Source organism: Micromys minutus, assembly GCF_963924665.1.
Source record: "Micromys minutus genome assembly, chromosome: 29".
Lineage (NCBI taxonomy): Eukaryota > Metazoa > Chordata > Mammalia > Rodentia > Muridae > Micromys > Micromys minutus.
Genome location: NC_137964.1, coordinates 1,887,060 through 1,904,762, shown reverse-complemented (window position 1 = coordinate 1,904,762; position 17,703 = coordinate 1,887,060). Strand labels below are relative to the sequence as shown.

The 17,703-nt window shown below is 53.4% G+C and overlaps 2 protein-coding genes across 2 annotated transcripts in view; both read right to left on the bottom strand.

The window, feature by feature from the left end:
* Nucleotides 1-505: 505 nt before the first annotated feature.
* AP5Z1 (adaptor related protein complex 5 subunit zeta 1) lies at nucleotides 506-13,089 on the bottom strand. The gene is made up of 17 exons (XM_080940405.1): nucleotides 13,028-13,089; nucleotides 10,798-10,932; nucleotides 10,535-10,721; nucleotides 9,936-10,080; nucleotides 9,624-9,733; nucleotides 8,798-8,966; nucleotides 7,745-7,885; nucleotides 7,560-7,597; nucleotides 7,328-7,490; nucleotides 6,047-6,228; nucleotides 4,774-4,916; nucleotides 4,307-4,447; nucleotides 3,788-3,899; nucleotides 3,202-3,299; nucleotides 2,237-2,369; nucleotides 1,950-2,164; nucleotides 506-1,843 (listed from the first exon to the last, which is right to left on the bottom strand). The coding sequence occupies exons 1-17, from the start codon at nucleotides 13,066-13,068 to the stop codon at nucleotides 1,573-1,575; spliced, it is 2,424 nt and encodes an 807-aa protein (XP_080796531.1). The 5' UTR covers nucleotides 13,069-13,089; the 3' UTR covers nucleotides 506-1,572.
* Nucleotides 13,090-15,136: 2,047 nt separating this feature from the next.
* FOXK1 (forkhead box K1) overlaps nucleotides 15,137-17,703 on the bottom strand; it is a 62,504-nt gene continuing 59,937 nt past the window's right edge. The window contains exon 10 of the mRNA XM_080941059.1: nucleotides 15,137-15,587. The gene's annotated coding sequence lies outside the window, so the exon portion shown is untranslated. The remainder of the gene's footprint in view (nucleotides 15,588-17,703) is intronic.

Sequence of the window (17,703 nt, the reverse complement as noted above, 5' to 3'; positions counted from 1 at the left end):
GAGCCCATCTGTCAGCTCAGCTCGGGGAGGGGGTTTGGCCAGGGCGCAGCCTAGTGGCAACAAGCAAATCTGGACATGAAGCCTACGTTGACTTTATCTCTGTGGCCTCTGCAGGAGCACCCCACATAGCCGTAGACCTCAGCTGGAGCTTAAATTAATTTTTTTCCCTTAGGGAGTTCCAGCCCTAATGCAGAGCCCAGCAGCGGAAAGTGAAGAGTGAAGCTGTGTGTGTGTGTGTGTTGGGGGTTGTCTCCTCAAAGGCCTTCGCAGCAAGACTGGTGCAGCGGCGCCATCTAGTGGTCATGTACTATCAGCACCTGAGAAGTTACTGAAGAAACCTAGATGCTCTGTGCAGGACTGCAGGTGCATGTAAGAGTCCCCAGAGTGGAGCCTTCCCATATCCTTAAATTTAGGAAGAAGCATAATTAATCAGGCAAACACCACCTGCATGTGGACCCAGAAGACACCACACCCTCATGAGTACACCTTGAGTTTTATTTAGCTTTTAAAACGTCTTTGTGTGACCAAGGCATGGCATGTGTTCTGAGAGTGGATTCTTGCCTTCCATCTCGTTCTTCCTCTGCTCTGGGAAGCCTCTGAGCTCTGATGCTGTCTCTGCAGGTGTGCGCATACCATGGACCGTGGCTTTACACATGGGATCTAGAGGTCAACCCAGGGACATCAGGCTTATATGGCAAGGCCTTTCATGTGCTGAGGCGTCTTCCAGGACCAATTTCTTTTGTAGCCCAGGCTGATCTTGAATTTCTGACCTTCCTGCCAACACCTGCCAAGTCCTGGGATCACAGTGTGCACCACCATGCCTGGAGTCACAGTGGGGATTAAGTTTAGGGCTTTGTGGCATAGCTTCAGCTCCAGAGCATGCCATTTCTGTCACATCAGGGACACAGGAACCAAACAGGAGACCCAGGGATTTCCGTCTACGAAGGCAGGGTGGGAAGGGCAGCCGCCCAGGCTCCAGGTCGTGACCAGGCTCTGAGATCTGGGCTGTACACAGCACTGGAAGGTTTACTTGGGGGCAGGCAAAATGGCTCGGCAGGTAAAGGCACTTGTCACTGAGCTAGGCAACCAGCCAGGACACACATGACTGAAGGAGAGCACTGACTTGTGTGCGCTGTGGTGTGTGCAAGCACCTACACAATGATAGTGAGGGTTCTCTGTGTGGCCCTGGCTGCCCTGGAACTCCCTCTGTAGAGCAGGCTGGCCTCTGCCTCCGAGTGCTGGGATGAAGGTGTGCCCCACTGCCCAGCACACATTATTTATCCCCTGCACTGCTCCCTGCCCCCACGTTCAGAAATGGGCAGCAAGCACACCAGGCCATTTCTGCTCAGCCGAGGAAGTGACACTCAGTCACCCATCAGCCACCCAAGGCTGACTGCGGCTGGACAAGGAGACAAGGAGAGATGAGTCACACCCAGGGCCTGGTGGTGCCATCTTGGCATGCCCACTGTCCTCCCATTCCTCACAAGTTACCCAAGCCTGCAGCTCAGCTCTCACATCGCTGACTGCCCAGGCTCTTCAGCTGTGACTACTGTTCAGGTGGTGACTGTCCCTTCAACCTGGCAAGAGGCCAGCATCCTTCTCCACCAGGCGGCTGACCGTACGCAGGGCTAGAGGCAGGGCCACGTTGGTGTCTCGGTGGTAGCGGGGCTGGCACACGCCCACAGTGGGTGTGAACACAAACTGGGCCACGCTGGGCATCTTCAGTAGGGTTAGCAGCTCTGCGGCCCGGGTCCGGATGGATTCTGCATCCTCCTCACTGTTCGTAGAGCTAGAGGCTGGGTTCTGGGCCAGGGTCCGCATTTTTGACAGGAACAGTGACACCCTGGGAAAGAGAGGGTCTCAGGTCTTTAGCTGCCAAGGATCAGCCCCCCCAAAGCACCTAACTAGTTGCCTCTACGGGTACCACTCTGTGCTTCCTAGCTGGATACCTTGGGATCAGGTCTTGGCTCCGGGAGGCTAGCTTGGTCAACGTGGTCATGAGTGCAGTGACCACCTCTGGGGGACAGCAGGGCAAGTCGGCTGAGGGGCGGGACTGGGTGACTTCAAACAGCAGGGCTTCCAGGGCCTCAAAGAACTTGTTGATCTGCTCCGCTGTGCACCTCTTGTCACAGGTCACCGACAGGTACTCACCAATGGCCCACACCTAAGCCCAGAGCAGAGGGTCAGCAGGCACCAGGGCTTTCTGTTTGATCGTGGGAGGGTAGCATGTGCTTACCACACAAGTGAACATGCTAGCTCGGCTGCGGATGCTGCTCACGCTCCCCACAAACTCTAGAAGCTCTCGTGACAGTTCCACCACCAGCGATGGCTTCAGCTTACACAGCACCAGGAGCTGGGAGCTCAGCACCCTGTGAGGAGAGCAGCAGCCCTGTGAGGCTATATACCTTGGGCAGGCCCGACTCCAGCCTACCCAATGGGAGGAGGAGAGCCAGGAGCAGCTGGCTGAAGTCAGGAAGGTAAAATCTGCCGTCCACAGGGTGCCTTTCACTCCACTGGGGACATGACTGCCTTAAATCCAGGCTGGTTGAGAGAGTGAGACAGGAGGAATGCTGTGAGCTCTAGGATAGCCTGGGTTGGAATGAGACCTGCCATAAAACCGAAGAGCAGATCCCCTGCCTAGAATCCCCCAGTGAGGGGCTGGGGTGTGGCTCAGTGGTAGAGCCCCTGCCTAGAATCCCCCAGTGAGGGGCTGGGGTGTGGCTCAGTGGTAGAACACTTGTTTAACATTCAGGTGGCCCTTGGTTTAATCCCCAGGATGGGGATATATGTATGTGAATAAACCCCCTAAAGCAATGGTTCTCAACCTGTCGGTCACATATCAGATATCCTGTATATCAGATATTTATAATTCATAACAGTAGCAAAACTACAGTCATGAAGTAGTAATGAAATAACTTCATGGTTGGGGGGTCACAATAACATGAGGAATTAATTGTATTAAAGGGTGGAAGGTTAAGAGCCACCTCAGTGGACAGAACCATTAACGACATAGGCATGAGCCAACCAGAAAGGACACAAAGCATCTTGGAGGAGGGAAGCCACTAGAATGTTCTCAATGGAGAATGAAATGCAGGCCGAATGAGCTGGCAGTCTGTAGGGCCAGTGCTCAGGCCCCTAGCCGGTGGGCACAAAGGGGAGGCACAGGGAGCTGGTCTGTTGTGCCATGGGCTGAGAGCCTACCTGTGCACACAGGCCTCGTACTGTGGGACTGGGTAGAGGGAGTCACTTCTCTCCAGGAGCAGTAGTGCCAGCTGGTTCACCAGGGGCCCGTCGGCTGTCTGGGGTCAGAAACAGAAACAGGCTCAGGTCTTAAGCAGTGGGCCCTCTGGGTGGGCGAGGCACGGAAAAGAACGTGCGATGTGGGCGTGAAGAGCCTCACTGCCTGCCGGCCTTCCCCAGCACCGGGGCACGCGGGGCTGGGGAGGACTCAGAGACCCACACGGCTTCCCGGCTCAGCTCCCGCTCTGTGCAGGCTGTGGTGGTACACGCCTTTAACCCCAGCACTACCTCAAGGGGTTCTGTGGGCTTCTAGTCTTCTGACCTGTAGACGTGGAACCAGAAAGGACCACTGGGCTATGGTGGGGCACATGCTGTTCTCACTCTAGCTTGTGCTGCCAGCCTTACCTGGCATGTGAGCAGCCCTTTCCCTGTCTCACCCAGAGAAATACGGAGTCAGCAGGACAAACCTCCTGTAGGGTTAAGGCCAGTGTAACACGTTCTGGTCCAGTTCCTCCTGACTACGTGATGCCTCTGGCGGTGCGCTCACCTGGGTCACGGCTGAGAAGAAGGCCTGAAGCAGAATCGGCACTGCCTCCGCGCACTGCGTTACCCGGGCACAGCTCGCCATGGGCTTCAGCACCTGGTGAAGTAGCGTCAGTCTGGGGACACAAGGAGGCTACTAAGTGCCTGCCCCAGTTCCTTCCTGAAGGAGGGACACTGGCAGGCCACAGGGGGTCATGGTTCGCCCACTCCTTGGGATTACAATCTCCTTGGGACTCGAGCAGGCCAGATGTCAGTGGCTCCCAGGACAACAGAGCCAGGGACAGGCCAGCAAGGGCTGAATTGAGAGGCCTGCCAACCACCCTGGTCCTCCCACTCCCCAAGCATGCTCGGTGCTAGTTTTCCCATTTGGATAGTGGACTGCTCACAGCACCAAATGAGGGCTGGGTCAATGAGTAAAGCCCAGAAGCCCCTCCATGCCCCAGACAGTAGTGATGGGGACCATGGCTGTTTCCTCAGAATGAGGGTGAGAATATACAGCCCAGTCTCTGGTATGGAACCCCACCTCTCTATGGAGCCGCTGGCCTTGGTTCGAAGCAGGTACCGGAAGAGTCCTTGGAACTGTGGGTCCTGGAAGGCCTCCAGGCAGCTGGGGGTCCTTAGAGAGACATCCCAAAGCAGCCTTTCCGACGGGGCCTGTGTGGACCTAAGAGGTCAGAGGCTAGGCTGGGATGCAACTCTTAGCACAAGTCAGCTATAGTCCTATTTGACCTGATGGTGGGGTACTGGTTCTAACACCACAGGCTCTCAGGGCTGGGAAAACCTTTGTACAGAACGTGGGAGGCTCCCCTTGATGAACACGAATGTGCTGAGGAGCCCAGGGACTCAGGAGCCACTCTGGGTGGATGGCAAATGGCCCCGAGATGTACCGTCTGTGGGCTGAAGCCTGGTCTAGGGATGGAGAGTAAGGAGCAGAGCTAGTGTCCAGTTGCATGGGAGGAGCCATGGCCGACCAGGCCAGAGAGGGCCCACCTGAGCTGTAGGTCCAGGGCAGCAGTCAGACAGGGCAGGTCAAGCAGTGCATGCAACATCTCCACAGCATTGGCAGCATCCACGAGAGCAGGGAGGAGAACCACGAACTCAGATGTGAGCGAAGGGCTGTTCCAAGCCAGGAACTGCAGGGGTACACAACGGCTCATGAGGATGCCGGCTGGCCATGGCCTCATCCAGTGGCCTCCTACTGCCCACTCACAGCACAAGGACACCTGGGCCTACCCCTCCACCCACACGGCCGTCTTTAGCGATGTTGTAAGGGTTTTACTTATATTGCTAATGTGTGCACACGTACACCTGAGTGGAAGCCAAAGGTTACCTCTGTTTACCATGTGGGTCTCAGGGACAGACCTCTGACTGCCAGGTCTAGCAGCTAGTGTTTTTACCGGCCAGTCACCTCTCTGGTCACACCTGCTATTTTTTTCTTTTGCAGCCAATTTTGTGCTAGCAACGAAGGTGAGTCTGGAGTGGGGAGACTGAGTCAGTGAAGTGGCTGCTGCACAAGCAGAAGGCACTGTGAAAAGCACATGCGAGTGTGCACCCGAAACCCCAGTGCTGGGGAGGCAGAGACAGGACATCCCCGGGGCTGGATGGACATTCAGCCTAGGCACACCGTGAGCTCCCAATAAATGAGATTCTGTTTCCAAAGAGGGGAGGAGATTATCAGTGGGATAAAAAAATGAGGCTCTAAGTCCAAACCCCCAGAACCCACGTAACGCTGCCCTGGGGGGGGGCACAGATAAGAAAGTCCCAGCAAGGCCACAGGCCAACTAGCCTGGAGTGTGCAGGGTAGCCAGCTGAGGCCCCTGCAGGAGGCTCCAACTCATAGGTTTTTCTTCTTTGTTGTTTTTGAAACAAGGTTTCCCTGTGTAGCCCAAGCTGTTCTGAACTATGTAGCCCAAGCTGGCCTCAAACACTTAGAAACTCCATGCCTCAGCCTCCCGAATGCTGGGATTACAGGTGTGCACCATTGTACCACATCTGGCTTTGTCTGCTTTTGGAGACAGGGTGTCATGTAGCCCAAGCTGGCCTGGAACTGCTATGTAACCGAAGCAGGCCTTGAACTCCTGCTTCTGACCCCTTTCCTCAGCCTCCCTTGTGCTGAGATTAATGTATGAAGCACCTTCTCTGGTTGCCATGTGGCTGCCTGAGATGACTCTGGATGTAGGTCCATGGGAACCCCTCACCCCATACCTCGCCACGCCCCAAACTGAAATCAACGTAGCCCATACCCACTGAAGCCCACACATGCCTTGAATAGATTTGGGAAGCTCAGCCTGAGGAGGCTGAAAAAGTGGGAGTCAAACAGAGCCAGGTTGTCTGTGCAGAAGTGTATGACCTCGAAGGCCAGGGTCGGGCTGTGGAAGCGCTCAGAAGGGAGACTGCCAAGCAGCTGCCCGTAGATGGTTTCTGCATCCATGGCGGCCGCTTCCCCTGAAAGAAAGCAGACACCACCAGGGCATTAGGCTCTAAAGCAGTAGCATCTGCAGTGACTCGGGATGATTCCTACTCTAGGCCAGAGCTCGGCCAGCCTGGACGAGCCCCAGGGCGGTGTGCGTCTTCAGAACGTAACAAGCCTCCCTCAGGCCACAGAGCACAAACCATGGGACATTGTCGGGAAGGTGGTTGGCCTCAACTTTTGACTTTCATGGTACATCAGAGTCTTGAGCTTGGCACAGAACTATAAACTCAGTTATTCTGGAGGCTGAAGCAGAAGAATCACAAGTTCAAGACCAGCCTTGGTAGCACTGTGAGAACCCATTCCAAAATGAAGGGAGGCTGGGTGTACTGGCTGGTTTTGTGTGTCAACTTGATACAAGCTAGAGTCACCAGAGAGGAAGGAGCCTTACTTGAGAAAAGGCCTCCATGAGATAGAGCTGTAAGGTATTTCCTCATCAGTGATCAATGAGAGAAGGCCCAGCCCATGGTGGCTCCCAGGTTCTATAAGAAGGCGGACTGAACAAGCCATGAAAAACCAGCCAGTGAGCAGCGCCCCTTCACAGCGATGCACCAGCCCCGCCTTCAGGTCCCAGCCTTGCATGAGTTCCTGTCCCGACTTCCTCCAGTGAAGGACTATGGTCTGGAAGGGTAAGCTGAATAAACCCTTCCCTCCCCATCTGCTTTTTTGGTCTTGGTGTTTCATCACAGCAAGAGACACACTAAGACACTGGGTGTTGTGGCACACTCTTAACCCCAGTACTTGGGAGCCAGAGGCAGGTGGATCTCCATGAGTTCCAGGTCACACAGAGTTACACATGAAAAACCAAAACAACTAACCAACCAAGTAACAATAAAATAAAGCAATCAAAAAGAATGTTAGGGATTAAACACAGTGGCAGAGCCCCTGCCTGGAGTCCCCCAGTGAGGGGCTGGGGTGTGGCTCAGTGGTAGAGCCCCTGCCTAGTATGTGAAGGACCTGGGTTTCATACCCAGCACTACCAATAGATAAACAAAACAGAAATAGAAATGTGGCAGCCTCAGTGTCTAGAAGAACCTGCTCTTTGTAGTCTGCTTCCCATGCACCCAGACTCACCATAGTTCAAGAAGAACTGGGCAAGAGGCACTAGTGCCCGCTCGCTGCCAGGATCTTCGCCCAGCCTCCTGTGCAGGGCCTTCAGGCAGGAGAGGGTGCGGTAAAGGAAGGAGGGGTCCTGCCGGCACAGCACATCTAGCACCGACACAGCTTCCACCAGGCACTGTGGGGACACTGCACTGTGACAATGGTCCAGGTAGCACGTACCCCAGCTACCCTGCAGGCTACTTACAGCTTTCTGTAGGTCCGAGTCCCCCTTCCTCAACGCTCCTGGAACAAAGAGAGCTGACTTGTCTCTAAACAGCCCCACAAGGCTGCCTGTGTCCTACGGCTGCCGCCGTGAGCAGCCATGTGACAAGAGAACCCCCTTCAAGGCAGTGTGGGATGGGGCCAGGAGTGGGTAGCCTGGGGACTCACTCCGGTTACTCTGCTCCAACAGACGCTGGCAATACTCGAAGGCCACCTCCCTCAGCCGTTCCCGCGGGGGCAGCAGTCGGCTGGCCGTGGAGGCCGCAGAGAGCACAGACAGGGTGGAGCCCTCCAGCTCTGACTTGTCATCTGTAGGAGAAGAGGACACCTTGGTGGCCCTGTGTGGACAGGTAGACTGGCAGAGGACGTGCTCTGGCAGCCTTCCAGTGTTTGAGATCAGAAGTATGAGGCTGCTGTCACTCAGTGCCAGGTGCACACATCTGTCTGGGCTGCTGATTGGTTTTTCTATTTGGTTTTTAGTGTATTAAGATGGCTCAGTGGTTAGAGCACTGGCTGCTCTTCCAGAGGTCCTGAGTTCAATTCCCAGCAACCACATGGTGGCTCACAACCATCTGTCATGGGATCCAATGCCCTCTTCTGGTGTGTCTGAGGACAGCTACAGTGTACTCATACATACAATAAATAAATCTTACAAAACAAAACAAAAAAGTCTTGCTTTATAGCTGAAACTGATCTCAAACTTATAATCCTCCTGCCTCAGAGTCCAAAGTGCTGCCATGATGGGTATCACTACACTTTGTGTTTTCTGCTGTTGCTTTTGAGACAGGTTCCAACTGTACAGCTGAGCCTGACCTTGAACCCCTGATCCTCCTGCCTTCACCTCCCAAGTGCTGGGTTCACAGACACGTAAGCGGCTCAGCTGACTCTATAATCCAAGTCTGCAGATGGGGGAGATCAGACGGCCTGGGAGTACTGCCTTGGATGACCAGCTGGCTCTCTGGGAACATGTTAGAACATCTTGTGGAGACACTGGTATGACCACAAATGTCACTGGCCTGTATGTTTGTTTTTTTCTGGGGTCGGTGGGCCCTGTTGCTGGCCTCCAAACTCATTGCACACCCTGCTTGGCCTACAGATACCTACGGTGTCCATCTAGGGTTCAGTGCAGGGCACAGGTGCCTCCTGCTCTCTCTCTGCCTGCCCCAAGCTACAGTGTCCTTGTGCTTCCTACCCCTCAGTGGCGTCCCACCCCGGGTGCACCTGCATCTGGACTGCTGGGGTCCTCGGGGCCACTGTGCAGCAACCATTTCCGCAGCATGGAGAAGGCCTGCATGTTCGCCCACTGGTCCTCCGTGAAGTGCTGGCCCGTGGAGAGGACCGTGAAGAAGTCAGAAGCCACTGCTCCGTCCACCTCGGTGACGGGACCTGGCTGTGGGAGGAAGGACAGGCTGGGATGAGCCTGCAGTACTCAGAACAGAAGTCATGTGAGGCTGTGAGTTCCAGCACGGCCCAAGGCTGTACGGCAGGATCCAGACCCTAGATCCAAAGACCTAGAGACACATGATGCTGACTCCAGCGCAGAATTGTGTTGTGTCGTGCACTGAGCAGGAGTCTTACAAGCCGAGGTAGGGCTGGCCAGAATCAAAGTGGCCCCCACCCCAATCCCAGGTGATTCACTCTGAGGTGGAAACAGCAATGAGAGGTCTCACTGGAACTAAGAGGAAGGACATGTAGCACTCACAGGAACCTGCCTGGTGACACTGGCTGAGTGTGGTACCCATGTATGGGATGGAGAGTGAGCTCTGTCAGAAGTGAGTGGGGTTGGTTTTGGTGACATGGTCTCATGTAGATCAGTTTGTCTCAAACTTGCTATGTAGCCAAGGACGACCCAGAAGCCCTGATTCTCCTGCTCCCACCTCCTGGGCTCTGGATTCCGGGACCAGCACTGCAGAAGTGCACCGCCATCACAGGGGCATCGCTGCGCTCCGTCTATACGGTGCTGGAGCTTGAGCCACATACCCAGCTTGGGATGGAGCTTTTGTTTTGTGACTTCAATTCCTCAGGACCTCAAACAGTGGGGACTCACCTGCCGGGTCCTGGATGTAGAGAAGAAACCCCCTGAATACGGAAGCCCTTGCTGGATGCTGGCGTAGCGGAGCCAGTCTACCAGCCTTTTGCTGAGCAGGTTGGTCTCGTCTGTAGGAGAGGAAAGGGTACAGTGGGGTGGGGAGTCAAAACCCCCAACTCCCTGAGTTTGTTTAAGAGAAATTGGGGCTCAAGAGAACCCAACCCCATGGGCACAACCTGCTTTGTAGGGTTCTCCAGACAGCTCAACCCTCTGTCTACTGCACCGTATACTGCAGCCACTGTGGAAAAGGAGCCAAGAAACATCCAGTACCTTCCACGAGGATGCCTGGTGCGAGGCCAATAACCTTGGACAGAATGGGGAGGAGGGGCCTGGCACTGGGCCCCTCAGGCTGCCGGTTCTCCAGGATCTTGAAGATGCGCTGGCTCACATGTCGGATCTCTCTTTTCCTGTCTCCCTACAAAGTAGGACAGGGAGCTGAGGACATGGTTCAGCTGGTAAAGCGAGTGCCTTACCAGCTCACGGACCTGAGTTCAATCCCCAGAGAGCGTCTGAAAAGTACACTGCAGTCCCTCTTCATGTTCGAAGACCATATGTTCAGGAATAGCACAAGGGCAGCCCAGGTTCTGAAGTTGAATTTAGCTATTATCAGAGACCTAGTATGTGTGTGTGTGTGTGTATGTGTGCACACCTGAGCATGTGTATGTGTGTGTTCATGTGTGCGTGAGACAGGAAATGGCAGGGAGCTATGCACACTGGAGACAGTCATTAAGCCATCCAGGGGAATGGGCACCGCCGGTACATAGAGGAAAACAACCAGCTTGTTGTGTTCCTGAGAATCCCCCCCAGAACCACCAGAAACAAATGCCACTTACCCCGTACCTCACGCCCAGTGGGGGCAATTGCATTACCTGGGCCAAGAGCACAGAGGCCACAAGGCTAAGCTGCCGGGTGTTTTGGATGTGATCACAGGACAAGGCCAGGTCATTAAAAGGTGACATTTCTCTCAAGATAGCAGCACAGAGGACCTGGAGCTGCTCAGGACTTGTGGGCAAACAGAGAGTGGTCTGCAATAGGTCCACACACATCTTCTCCAGCCTGGAAGGTGAGACCTATGTCAGTACACCGGCATCTCAGGGAAGCTCAGGGATTCACAGCAGGGCTGCCCACTCACCTCCGGGGGTACTTGGTGGCCGAGACTATGAGGAAGAGTCTCTGCAGGGAATCCACAGTGGCTGGCCCTGGGGCTTCCTGCAGCAGTCTAGTGACCCTGGAGCAGAAGCGCTGCAGCTCCTCATCCTGGATCTCCCTGCGGAAGGGGAACCACAGCGCTGCTGACCTCCATCCCCAGTGGGGGACCGTCCCTGAGCAGCACAGAGAAGGCAAGAACAGTCACCCGGGCTCATAGTGCCTGGGGGTGAATTAATAGAACTGGGGTACAGACAGGGTCCTCCTCTGGAACTGAGATGCTGCACCTCCAGTTTCCTAGTGATACTCCTCAATGGTGAGGCATACAGATTTGTTCTGTTGTTTCAATAGCAAAAGGAAAACACTGTTACAAGGAGCCTTTTTCTTGAGACAAGGTCTCACTTTGTAGCCCAGGCTAGCCTGGAGCTTCCAAACAATCCTCCTGCTTCAGCTTCCACGCAGTGGTAGAAAGTTTTATGAGTCTTTCAAAAGTCAAGAATATGTAACCCAAGTTGCCTCTCTTCCTCTCCTAAAGAGTCTCACTATGTAGCCCAGGTTGGCTAGCCTTGAACTTAACATATATATAGTCCAGACTCAAAGTCTATCCCCCTTCCTTATCTTCCCAAGGTGTAGAGGTGCGCAGAGCCGCGCCTGGCTCCCTGTCCCCCAGGGTTACACATGTAAGGAAGGGCTCTGAGCTGCACTGCCAGCACTCACACCTGTAGAAAGCTGCCTTTCAAACCGCATCAGTGAGCCCTGCGAGAAGGGCAATGCAAAATGTCCATACTGAAGAGTAAAGATGACAGCAGGGGCTGGAGAGATGGCTCAGTGGTTAGGAGCATCTGTGATGGGAACCAATGCCCTCTTCCGGCGTGTCTGAAGACAGCGACCATGCACCCTCATATACGAAATAAATCAAATCATAAGCCTGGTATAATAAATCACTGGCCTAACTCACACACTCTGGGACTGGACCAGGCTTCAGTGTGGAAAGGGAAAGAGCTGGAAAGGGGGTCTGCCTAGAACCATGCAGCCCTGGTTCCCGTCCCAGCACCACAAAATAAACAAATAAATAAATGAACCAGTTGTCTGTGGGTGCTGAGGAGGAGAGCCCCCAAGCTCCTAATCATGGATGACAGCCCCACCGGGGTCTCCTGACAGGGCTGACAGTTTGCAAACTGCCCCCATTTTGGACCTGCCTGTCAGCTGTTTGAACTTGGCTCCTAGGATTCAGAAGGCAGACAGGTGGCCTGTCTTTGCAGCTACTGCAAGTCCTGGTCCTCTCTGAAGGCCGCAGAACGTTCTCCATTGGCTTTCCCACCACCCTAACCAGCTTTGTTTCCTACATCCTCCACCCAGAGTCATATCAAGGTACCTATAGAATAAACTAGCCCAGGATTGTGCCCAACGGGGGCACAGTGATAAACCACATACACTATGAGGCAGGATGGAGTTATTTTTGTGTTGGCATGAAAAAAGTCCCCACGTAACACACCGCTTTAAAATGAAACCTCTCCACCCACCACTGAGGGCAAGGAAGGCTGTAGGCCCGTGGGCAGACTGTGTGGCTCGGTCACCAACCATTTTCTTAATAGATCTTAAGAGAACTGTCTTTATTTATTACATTTATTTATGTGCATGTTGGGGCACTCAAGTGGCGACTAGAAGACAACTTGCTGGACTTGATTTTCTCCTTCCTTCACCAGGGCCCCAGGGGTCGAATCGAGGAAGTCAGACTTGGCGGCAAGCACATTTACCTATTAAGCCCCTCTGTCTTTGGAGTTCTGTCTTGTTCGCAGACTCCAAACTTTTAATTTTTTTGGGCTCTAGTTCCCGGAGATCCCAGAGACCTTATCCATTCTAATCTTTCCCCATGAGTGGCCCAGCTCAATCCAGATTTTTCCCTTTGCATTTTAAGTTTACCAAATGCATCGGATCTGGGTTTCTGGTGGTCGTTTCCTTTGTTTAATCTAAAGTAGCTACTTGGGAAGGAAGGCGCAACCTAGACACTCAGTGCAGGATTAGCATTAGCACGATCCTAGACACGATGGGGAGGATTCCTTAGCTAGGTCGTGCGCCTCACACTCCACGCAGGCCGCCCTGAGACCGGGACCTGGAGCCGCATAGGACACGATCCATGCAACGGGACCACCGCCTCCCTGGTTCCTTCCCGGCTTCGTCTCACGCCCCGTGGTCCCAGCCCCAGATCGCCAGACCTGGCCTGATGCAGCAGACTCTCCGTGCCCGCTGAGAACATGCCACCACAGCTCCGAGTCCACCGGCGACCGAAACGTAGCGGTAGACTTCCGGGATGCGTCACATGACGGGTCATGTGACCGGACTGTGCCCCTGCCTCTTTCGCACCGCCTCTTACCCCAGTACCTCCTTCCCACGTCCCGGCTGCGTCACGTGGGAGAATCTGGAGCGCTGGCTTCCGGTGCCACACCACGTGGGAAGACTCCCCCACCCCGGCTAGGGACAGACCAGCTTCCGGCCCTGCTGCAGGTGGGCGGGGCGGAGGCGTAGGCCAAAAACTTGCAGTACAGAAGCCAGTTCCCAGACACCGCCCGGACATCTGTCCACTTCAGCCAGCCGTCAGGGAGCCAGGAAGCCATGGTCCTTGGAGCCCAGAGTTCTGTCCCCGGAACGGTTTCCTTTGATCCGGAAACTGCTAGCAGTAGACTCTAGGCCTGGAGAGCACAAAGTTTAGCAGTAGGGTGACTACCTAGATTTACCCTAGTGAGGGGCTGGAGTGGTAGAGAGCATCCTTAGCAAAAGCTGTGTGGCAGGCATGTTTTATAAATTCTGTGAGGCACTCTGCTGCAAAAATTTCCAGTGTCTTGCTAGCCTTGGATTTTGAGATGAGGCCCTGGCACCATTTCACCCATTTGGGTTGGGAGGTGGGTGGCTATTTCACACACAGAAAAGAAAAACTGATAGATGGTGGAGCTGTCATGGTGGGGAAGACACTTGGATCCGTGCCTTTCTGACTCTTGTCAGTACCTAGTGCCGATGACCTAGAATAAGCAAGGAGGCTTCAGAGAGAAATAGGTATGAGCACCTGCGTGCCATCCCCGAGTGGCCATGTAAAAAGTAAAACCCACACTTGTGATCCCAGAACTTGGTGAGTGGAGCTTGGAGTATCCCTGGGAGTTGCTGGCCCGCCAGCCAGCCTAGCTTACTTGGCAAGTCCCAGGCCAATGAGAGACTCTGTCTCAAAGAACAAGGGCAAGGAAGACAACTTAGTACAGGAAAGTGATTGCCACACAAGCCTGATAGGCTGAGTTTGGGTCCCTAGAGCCCACATAAAACCTAAGCCCAATAGTACGGTTTTGTAATCCCAGTACACCTACAGGAGATGGAGGAGGCAGGACAATCTTCTGAGGCTAGGGGACCAGCTAGCCTGACTTAATAATGGTAAAGAGAGTCTGTCTCAAACAAGGTGTAGTAGTGGTGAGGGCGAGCACCTGAAGGTTGTCCTCTGATATGCTCAAGTCTCCTGTGGCCAGTGCATGCCTATATCTCTACATGTGAACACACACACAACACCTGAGGAACAGCAGCTGAGGTTGTCCTCTGCCTCCATGCAAATGTACACACAGGTGCAGTCACACCCAAGAACATGTACACAGAAAAAGGGAGAAGTGGGTTGTTTCTCACCTGGTTGAGTGTCAGGATGTCTGCCAGGGCCCCTGAGACAGCCATGGGGTGGTGGTTTGAATGAGAATGGCTCTCATGGGCTCATACACTTGAACTGTTTGGGAAGGATCAGGAGGTGTGGCCTGCAGTCAAGTGCCCACAGCATTCCCAGTCTTGTAGCTGCTGTCTCAATATGTAAACTCTTAGCTATTGCTCCAACCCCATGCCTGCTTGTCTGCTCCCAGCAAGGGTGCTCATAGACTCTAACCCTCTGAAACTATGAGCTGCAAATTAAATGCCCCCCTTCCATCATGGTGTCCCTCCACTCTAACCGGCAAGTAACTAGGATATACAGGCACCTGCAGACACATCCTGGCCCAGCAGCAGACCTGTGTCAAAAGTCAGGAAGGGATGGGCTAGTTCCTGCCATTTGTACACCATCTCTGTATCCTCAGAGCTCAGGCACACAGCAGACCCAAGAGTCCTCAGATCACAAGCACCTGCAGGGCTTTCCTTGAGCCATGTCTTTCTGGAAACATGAGCCCTGATCATTTCTCTCCCATGTCAGAAGCACCTGGGGGTCAGGTCTCTTACTCCCAGGAGCAGGAGTGTGTTTTCAGGCCATCTGTTCATCTGTCTGCTCCCCAGTCACCCATTCCCAGGGACCACTCACACCCTTGGGTACATCTCTTTAATATATAATTTTTATTTCTGGTTATAGAAACAAATGCTAAGAGGAGAAAACAGAGCTTTCCCACCCACATAATACAACAACTAAATAGATAAAAGAACAGTTCAAATGAATGAAAAAGAAAGTAGAAATTTCCACTTTGTTATAGCTTTAAAACATTAACGTCTAATAATAGTTAGAAATCACATTCAGGTGTCAAAACTCTTTTTTAAAAAAAGGATGGTTCTGTTATAAAAAAATACTGTATCCCATTGGAAATGAACAGCCAGGTGTTGCTCCTTGGTGTGTGGGTCCGCAGGCCTCTCTGACCCCTGCCTCCAGACTGGGATCTTTGCTCACTGAGGTGGGGCATGTGCCATCTCTGGAACTTGGATTCCCAGCGTATTGGGTACCACTGCTTTTAAAGCACTATGTGTTAAACATATCATGAAAATACTTGACAGCCACTGTAAAAAATGAAACAAACCAAAATCACACATGCTCTCTCACGCTCACACACACACACATACTCCCTGAACACCCTTCCCGCCCCCAATTACTTTGACAGAATTATTATTCAGTTAAGAAAAAGAACCACCTCACTATTGGCTTTAGCCCCCTCCCTCACACGTGCACAGCTGCTGCCCGCCCCTCCCCCCAGAACACAGCAGAATCCAAGGAGAGACCTGGAAAACAGTTTGGGTCACCCCTTCCCGCCCCCACCACCTTTTCCCAGCCCAGGATTCAAGCTAAGGTATTATCAGAGATCCCAAATGCCCCTCCCCACCCAGGAAGAACATTAAGAAGAGAAGATGGGAGAGAGGGATCAAATTGAAGATGTTAGCTTTTTAAATTCCCAGTTTTACCAATTAAAAACAAAGGTTCTAAACCAGCAAATTCAGACTCAGAAGCCAAGGTGCCATTTGGATACCTAACAGGACAAAGAACAGGAATATTTATTGGATCATGGAGCCCATTCTAGCAAGGTCAGTCAGCCCCAGACTCTCGGGGAGACAGTGTTGAGGTTCTAATGAAGGCAAGTGCTTCACACACAGGGCTGTGGCCCACGCCTGGCCACTGTCTGCACTCAGGCTCCTCTACATGGGTCACCCTGTGAGTAGTCACTCCAGAGGTAATGCAGCAGGCTCTTCTAATCCTCTAACTCACAAGGCGGGGGTGGGGTGGGGTGGGGTGAGGGTGTGTGGGTACAGAGTAGGGCTTGAGGAAGGGATCCTGGGGGCGCTAGGCAGCCTGTGTTTGACAGCTTAGCCCAAGTAAAGAAACACACGTGCTTTTCTTTGAGACTGAAGCTCTCTGAGTGAAGTGTTTTCTTAGACAGAGAGAGAAAGAAAGGGAGGAGGGGAGGAGATGGATAGATAACCCCATTAAGGGGTCAGCTCTCTTTACCAGTGCCTGCATGGGCTGTGAGGGCTGAGATGGGGGAGGGCAGCCCTCCGCCTCCAGTCCCACAGGCTCACCTCCCCGCTGCTCTCCCTCTAGTTGGTCACTTCCTCCCTCTGAGGTCCCTGTCCTGCCTCACACCCAGGTGGTGCCCAGGCTGTTGCGCCTGACGCCATGGAGGTCATTCTAGAATGTTCCCTGCAGCAGCCGGGCTGAAGTCTGCTAGAGGGAGGCTTGGAGCAGTGGAGAGAAGCAGAGGAGCTGCCAGGACCACTCAAGGAGCTTTTGTTCTTTAAAACACAAATATACAACTATTTTCCCTAAGCAAAGTCAGTGAAATGGGCTTGTGCTTTACTTCAAGGGAAACATTTGTGGTTGGTTCAAAAACATCCCCTTGCCAAGCAGCTGTGACTTCAGGGGTTGGTGATGGGCTGGGCAGGAGAAAAAGCAACGGCCCCAGGAACAAGTCTCTTGGACAGTCCCAACTTGTTCAAACCACAGGCTGTGGATACTGGGTGCCACATGCCCTGTCACCAGTGTAGCAGCTTTTGGTACAGAAAAAAAGAGCAACAAAACACAAACAGCGCTGGGCCGTGGCAGCACGTAGGCCCATGGCCCAGATATTCATGTAGCTGAGGCCAGAGGGCTGGGAGTTCAAGGCCAACCTGGGCAGCTTTGTGAGACCCATCTCAAGTTAAAAAGTCAAGGCAGTTGTCAGTGCAGCTCAGTGGGAGAGCACTGCTCTAGCCTCGGCCTGAAGGACAAACCCAAACAAACAAAGCCCAAAACAAAACTCCTAGAGCCCAACAAGCAGGTGTGTGCAAGAACCACACTGAGTCCAGGACTCCCAAGACGAAAGGGAACATTAAATGGGAACAGGGCTGAAGCAGCCTGTGCCGCCCACCCCACCCCACAAACCAAAGCGCCTGTCTGAGGCCCTGCTCTGGAGGGAAGCCGTGTCTGCAGTGGCAATCTTTGGGACAACCTGACTTATCCTTTATAATATTGCTTCTAAGCAGAGGTATTGAGAGGCTGGAGGAGAGAGGATATAGGTGACCACTCTGTCACCTGAGCCAAAACGAGGACTACCCTGTGGTCACTCCTGATCAGATGTGATGTTTCCCACATGAGGGGTCTCTCACCAAAACTGAGACTCGCATCCCTTTCTGACTTACTCTAAGC